Raw genomic sequence first — 7,004 nt, 5'->3', positions numbered from 1 at the left:
CGTCGCCCGGCGCCAGGCCCTGGCGGCCGTCCTCCTCGCCATCGTCGCCGCCGTTGCCGTCGTAGCTGGGCGGCAGCTGCGCCGCGTCGTCGGTCCAGTAGACGACCGGCTGCACCGAGTTGGCGTAGCGGATGCCGTGCTTCTTGCAGTAGAAGCAGAAGGCGGCGAAAAAGGCATTCTTGCGGTAGAAGCGGCGGCCCCAGTCCTGCCAGTTGTCGGCGTGCGTCATGCCGATGGTGCACTCAAACGAGTTCATGTAGTCGATCGACTGCGGCACAATGGCGGTGCTCGGCACAAAGAGCCGCTCGGGCTCAGTCTGCAGCCAGTGGATCATGTCGGCCTCGACGGCGTCGAGCTTCTCGAGGGGCGTGTCGTAGGCAAACTGGGCGGCGATGCTCTCCCACATGTAGCCCGAGCGGCGCATGTTGACGATGCTGGTGGCGGCGAGGATCGTGTTGGCGATGTAGACGTCCTGGTTGAGGTCGCTGACAAACAGGCACGACAGCAGCGACATCTTCTTGACCACAAACACGGAGCCGTCAATCGAGATGCGGTCGCCCGTGTCGAAGGGGTGCGTGACAAAGATGAAGATGATCGAGTCAAACACGTTGGCGGCCGACGACTTGAAGATAAAGGCAAAGGCGATGGCCAGCGAGTAGACGGTCGAGATCAGCTTCGAGATGTCGACGTTGAAGATGGCGAGCGCGATGAAGAGGATGACGACAAAGGCGAGCACGAGCATGATGGCGTCGAGCTGGCCCACGGCGTGGTTGACGTCGTGCATCGAGCGGCTGAGGAAGCGGCGCTCCTTGTACACCTGCAGCACCGTGTTCTTGATCTCGGTCTGGGAAATGTCGCCGTTGCCGTCGCGGTCAAACACGGCGAAGGCATCCTTGGCCGCCTCCGGGTCTTTGTACGCCACGTTGAAGTCCGAGGGGATCAGGTAGCTGCGCTTGTGCGAGCCGCGGTAGGCAAGGAAGATGCCGCGCGCCAGCCGCTTGGCCTCGCTCGGGCTGTTGACGTCGGTGCCAACGCCCAGCGTCTCGTTGTTGAGCAGGCCAAAGGGGTCGTTCATGGCGACGCGCGCGAGCGTGCTCGCCTGCGACGCCGTCGTCTTGATCGAGCGCCCTCCGCGCGTGGCGCGCGCAATGATCCGCGAGCGTCCATCGCCGCGGGCCGGCGCCTCCCCCGCAGCGGGGATCGGCAGCGCCGCCGAGATGGTGGCGCCGCCACCGAGCGAGCCCTGGACGGGCCGCTTCTTGCTGTGCTTCTTGAGCCAGCTGTGCTTGGGCGTCGAGGTGCCGGATCCGCCGCCGCCGCTGCCGGGCCGGTGCGCCGCGCCTTCGCTGTCGGTGACGTTGCCGCTGCCGTTGCCGAACTCAGTGGGCAACACGGGCGTGGCGGCGCCGCTGACGGTGGGCGAGCCGCGGTTGGTGGGCCGGGCAGGGATGCCAAAGGTCGAGTTGTTGTCGCGTCCCTTGTGCTTGGGCTTGTGGTCGCGGAGGTAGTCGAAGACCTTGAGCGACTTGGTCACCTTGGCGATGCGCTCGGCATAGGCGCTACGGTGGAAGGACATGGCGATGTACTTGATGATGATCTTTTCGGCGCAGATGACCAGGATGAAGAAGAAGGCGAACTCGATGATCTGGTAGATGCGGTAGAGGTAAGCGGCGCGGCCGTTCTGCGGGTCGCTGCGGTTGTAGAGGCCGTAGATGCTGGTGAAGATGATGGCCCACGAGCCCCAGCTCAGGGCGGCGTAGAAGACGGGCTTGATGTAGCCCTTGATGGCGTTGAAGTATTCGGCGAGGCTGAGCACCCTCTGGCTGGGCCTGCCCCAGATCAGGCGGATGACGCCGAGCACGAACGTCGGAAAGAGCTCGACAAAGATGTGGAGCCACCACTCGACGTGGAGGTTGAAGGCAGCCCAGATAAACCACGCCTGGACATTGTCGGCGACATAGTCGCGGTGCGCGGCGTCGGCGTCGGAGCTGGCGCCCTGCGGGCGGTAGACAAACTGGATGACGATGGCGGGGACGATGAGGATGAGCGAGACGATGAGGTTGCCGACAAAGGTGGTGGCAAGGAAGCGAACGATCTTCCATACGCTCAGGCGGCCCATGCGAACCGCCTTTGCCTGCTCGCGCTCGAAGCGGGCGGCCTCCTCGACGTCCTCCTCGTCGCTCCAGTCAAAGTCGTCGTAGTCCTGGTCGCCCTCGCTCGACATGTCGCTGTCGCGGCGGATGAGCTGCGGGCGGCCAAAGGGAGCCGTGGGTGGACGACCCGCGCCTGCGCCCGCACCCGCACCGGCCCCCGCTCCTCCAGGACCTCCGCTGCCTCCGCTGGGGAGGCGGTTGGTCTCGCGTGGAGGGTAGTCGGAGTTGTCGCCGAGGCCCTCTGGCTTTTCGAGGTTGCGGGCGCGGAAGTCGGCGAGCGGGTCCGAGATGTTGATACGGTTGGGGCCGGTGCTGGAGCGCGAGAGTGAGATGGGCTCGCTGGAGCCGGCGGCGAGGTCGGCATCGGCGGCGGCGCTGGTGGGCGAGGCACGCTTGCCCTTGGCGTCGAGGTTGACGTCGCTGGTGCTGGCGCCCTCGAGCCTGGCGAGGTTGGTGCGGCTGGCGTAGATGGGGGGCAGGCCTTCCGTGGGCATTTCGTAGGGCGGCGATGCGGTGGCGCGGAGGGCGTCGGAGAAGGACTCGTGAGACTTGGACGGGTCCATGCTGGGCGGCGGTGGCCGGGTGGTGGCCGAGCGATGGCGGACGCAGAGGGCGAGACCGCTGCGGACGATGCGAGGACAGGGATCGGAACTGGCGGTGAGTGGATGCAAAAGGCGCCGGTTGGTCTATGGTGCTTGAGTCGGTGCGAGTGCGAAAGGCGTGCGAGCGAAGGTCCAGGCGGGGCCGATCTGCGCCAGGCAGATGGCAGACGTATTCCCCCGTCTAGTACGACGATGCGCAAGGGGAGAACCGACCGACGGGAACAAGGTAAGTGCGGGCCAGAGACAAAGGGCGGTGGGTTGGCTGGCCAGCTTGAGGTGGTGGTGGTGGTGGTGGTCAAGAGCGAAGGACGGTGGTGAGGCAGGTGGCCAGGCCAGGCCAGGCGAGGACGCCCAGGTGGAAAGCGTGCAGCATGCGCTTGGTCCCCTCGATCGATTTTTCCCCTGCCTGCCCTGCCCTGCCCTGCCTTGTTCTCTCTTCTCTGGCTGCCCGGCGACGCAGCCACACAGCCTTGCCAAGCTGCCCTGCCCGCCTGCCTGCCTGCCCCTCTGCCCGCCTGCTGCTGGTGGTGGGTGGCTGCCACCCCGGAAATTTGGGCGGGCGCACGGTGCTCGAATTTCTCCGCGCGGCCTGGCCAGGCCATGCGGTGACCGAGGGGCAAAGCCGCCGCAAGCGAGCCTAGCGCCCGTCATCGAAACGAGGCCAACAATATAACGCGCCACATATTGAATGAGACCACGACTGCGCGTCAACCCGCGTCACGCCCGCATCTATCTATGTATCTACCCCCTGCCCACCCGTCCCGCCACTCTCGACAACTCTCTGCCCCCATCACCGGCTGCGCTACCTGTCGGCGGGCCGGGTGCCGCTCTGGAGCTCGCGGACCAGCCGCAGCGCCTCGGACTCGACGTCGCCGCCCTCGTAGAAGAGCCGGAAGACGGTGGTGCGCGGCAGCTTCGACGTGGCCCGCAGCAGCCGCGACTGGAACGCCTGCTTGCGCTTCAGGTCCGCATCGCTCAGTCCGCCCGGCTTCGACGCCAATGCCGGATACGACAGCGGCAACGACGACGACGATGCCGACGACGCCGCTGCTGCTGCCGCCGAGGGGTCCAACGGAGGATACGACGGCTGGAAAAAGCTCAGGTCGCCATTCGCTCCCTCGCCGACACCGCCGCCAGCGGATCCCGCCAGCGCAGGCTCGACGCCATCCTGCAACGGCGGCAGTGCGGCCGCCGGAGGCTTGGAGAGCGTCTCACCTGCTCCCCCGCTCCCCGCTCCACCGACAGCGTCAGCGTCAGAGCCAGTCGCCGGCAGCCCCGCACCAAACGCCGAAGACGACGACAGCGGCGGCACCGCAGTCGACGTCGGACTTCTGGCGTCGCCCGGCCGCGGCGAGCTGACGTCGCGGATAAAGATGGCGCGCACCTGGCCTGGGCGTTCGGCGGCGAGCGCCGTATACAGCTCGAGGTCCAGCTCGCCCGAGTCGCCGATGAGGATAAACTGCGACTGGCGGAACTCGTCGAGGATCTTGACGACGTTGGCCCGCTTCCGCTCGCCCGCCGGCTCGAGCCAGCTCGCCAGCAGGCTGCGCGTCCCGCTCGGGTAGTGCTTGAGCGTCAGGTGGCCGAACGGCAGCTTGACGGCGGCGAAAAAGTCGCTCACCAGCCGGTGCAGCTCCAGCGGGGCGTTGGTCACGTAGTGCAGCCCCACGCCCATCGACACCATTGACTGGTACCACGCCGCCACGCCCGGCACCTCGACCTCCTCAAAAGGCAGCACAAATACGTTGCGCAGGATCCGCTTGGTGCCCAGCAGCACCCCGGTCTGCTTGACCGTGTCGTCGATGTCCGAGATGACGCGAACCTTGCGGTGGCCGTCCTCTGTGAGCGGGTAGCGCAGCCACGGCGTCGCCCGCGTGTCGTCGTCGTCGTTGCCCGTCGGCGCCCCCGTCCCCGGCTCCAAGATCCGCGACGGCGACGGCGACGGCAGCACGGCGCGGATCTCGACCCCGTCAATGTCGCGCGGCGCGACCGACGAGTGGAAGCTGCAGAAGCCCGAGATCATGTGCCACGGTACCACCAGGCGGTGCGAGAACTGGCCCGTCGAGTCGGTCGTCAGGCGCGTTGCCGCCAGCAGCACCCGCTCGCCTCCAGAGGACCGCAGCGCCTCGCCGCGGACGACGGGAGAGATCTCGATGTTGACGTCCTTGTGCGTGGAGCGGTAGATCCAGTAGGCGCGGAGGCGCTCTCCCAGGTTGCGGTGGAGGCGGTGCAGCTCCTCGGCGGTGCGGTCCGCCCAGAAGAGCGAGCCGCCGAGCGTGCTGGCGCTCGACGACGTCGACGACGCCGTGTTCTGCCGGCTCGGCCTGCTGAAGCCGCCGGGTACATCGAGTTGACTGCTGCTGCTGGCGGCGGCGGAGGCGGTCGACGACGGCTTGGCTGCCGCCGCGTCTGCCGTGTCCTTGCGCTGCGAGTGTGGTCCGTGGAGCGTCCTGCCTTCAAGCTTCGAGGCGGCCTCGGCGCTCGAAACTTCGGTGGGGAATGCGCCCAGGTTCTCCATGAGCCTGACGAGCGTCTCCTCGTCGGCGCCCTCCATTAGCTTGCTGATGGCCTTGTCCCTGAAACTCGCCGGCTCATCTTCGCGCGACGGCGACGGCTGCTGCTGCTGCTGCTGCTGTGGGGTTGATGAGGTGCCTGCGGCCAAATCTTGCGGCTCTTCGGTCAGCGTGGTGCTGCTGTCCCACATCTGGCTATCGAGGGCGGTCGAGGGCAGGCGAGGCAGCGCAGCGAGCTGTCGGGCCATCTGGTTGAAGAGGCGCTGGCTGCGGGTGGGGGCGTCGAGCGTCTTGGCGACGAAGCCATCGATCGAGATCTGCAGCTCGATCTCGCCGTCCTCGAGATCCTCGGGGGCGTCGGGGGCCGACCAGCTCTGCGGATGGCGGTCGCGCGCGACGTTGCGCTGCGCCCATCCGGGCAGCAGGACTGGGTTCTCCTGTCCCGGCTTGAGCGCGTTGAGGCTCGTTAGGCCTTCGTTGGGCTGGGTGGGCCGGAAGGCGGGGTTCGTGGCGGTCGATGAGGTGCTCATCGACCTGCGTGGACCGTTCCTCTGCCGGGCGCTTGGATCCTGCTGGAAGGACTGCCGGTGTGACTGCTGCTGTGTGTAGGCACCGGCATCGGCGACCTTTTGCTTGACCGTACTGGCCATGCCCTGCCAGTCCCTGGTGGCGAGGAAGTTGGATCCCGAGGCGAGAAGGCCGCCAGCCCGGGAGCGAAGGTGGTAGCCGCTCATGGTGTTGCCTGATCGCGGTGGCTGCTGCTGCTGCTGCTGCTGCTGCTGCTGTCGGAGAGGGTTTCTAGATTGGCGCCGGTCGAGATCGTCACCAGGGCCACTGCTGCTGCTGCTTCCGCCGATGCTGGGGTGGGCGTACTGGCGCGAAGACATCCGTGTCTTATTCAGAGGCGCTCTATTGCGTTTCGTCTATCGAGAGGAGGGGGGAGGGTGCAAGTCCTGGCTGGAAGACCCGGCGGTCACGCCTGGACCAAGAGATCGTCGAGGGTCATGCGCAGGGCCACGGCGACTGGACCGGCGACGAGGTCGGCAGGCGGCGGATAGCGGGGATCCTTATCGAGCAGGATCACTTTGTGGGTCGAGAGAGTGGCAGGGTGGTGATGGCGATGATGATGGTGGTGGTGGTGGTGGTGGTGGTGGCGCAGGAAAGCGTCTGCGGTCGACGGCTGAGTGAGGGTGTGGAGGCGACTCGCAGGAGCGAAGCGCACGGACGCCCTCGGTCCTGGGGCTGCGGCCCCTCGCTCTGGCTGCAGCCCCACAGCGGCGCAGGCTTTCCGGCCCCACCCCATTCCCCCCTCTCCCTCTCTCAATGGCAGCGGCAAGCTCCAAGAAGGCAACGCTGACGCAGACTGGTGCGACGCGACAGTTTGGTTTGGATTCCGCGCGGATCCCCTCGAAGGAGACAGGTACACTAAAGAAGGGCGGAGATCGGGAGCACGACAAAGGCAGCTTGTCGGCAGGAACGCCTGGGCTGGGCGGGGATAGGCTGGACGAGGCCAGGATAGCCTAGGCTGGGACAGAGTGTAGAATAGAGCACGGCACAGATACAATGACGGCAGACCAGGCTTGCCGATGGCGGCGAGGGCTGGGGTGGAAAGGTATACGGGGTCCAGGTAGCCGTGGCGAACGCCCTCAAAGGGCGGCGCTCGCTGGTATAGGGGGGTTGCGAGGGAAGGCAAAGGGCAGCAGGTAATGTTGCGCGCGCGCGCGAGAGAGAGAGAG

At 66.7% G+C, this 7,004-nt stretch overlaps 2 protein-coding genes across 2 annotated transcripts in view; both read right to left on the bottom strand.

Annotated features, from left to right (window-relative positions):
• PFL1_01463 (uncharacterized protein) overlaps window positions 1–2,716 on the bottom strand; it is a gene marked incomplete at both ends in the record, with an annotated part of 3,547 nt that extends 831 nt beyond the window's left edge. Inside the window, one exon of the mRNA XM_007878965.1 lies at window positions 104–2,716. Within this exon, the coding sequence (XP_007877156.1) occupies window positions 104–2,716 (2,613 nt within the window). The remainder of the gene's footprint in view (window positions 1–103) is intronic.
• An 841-nt stretch (window positions 2,717–3,557) lies between these two features.
• Window positions 3,558–6,155, bottom strand: PFL1_01462 (uncharacterized protein; the record flags this gene model as incomplete). The annotated part of the gene is made up of 1 exon (XM_007878964.1): window positions 3,558–6,155. The coding sequence occupies one exon, from the start codon at window positions 6,153–6,155 to the stop codon at window positions 3,558–3,560; it is 2,598 nt and encodes an 865-aa protein (XP_007877155.1).
• Window positions 6,156–7,004: the final 849 nt, after the last annotated feature.

Source organism: Pseudozyma flocculosa (genome assembly GCF_000417875.1).
Source record: "Pseudozyma flocculosa PF-1 unplaced genomic scaffold scaffold00003, whole genome shotgun sequence".
NCBI classification, from domain to species: Eukaryota; Fungi; Basidiomycota; class Ustilaginomycetes; order Ustilaginales; family Ustilaginaceae; genus Pseudozyma; species Pseudozyma flocculosa.
Note: the sequence above shows the minus strand (reverse complement) of the source record. Positions and strands in the feature narration are given on the sequence as shown.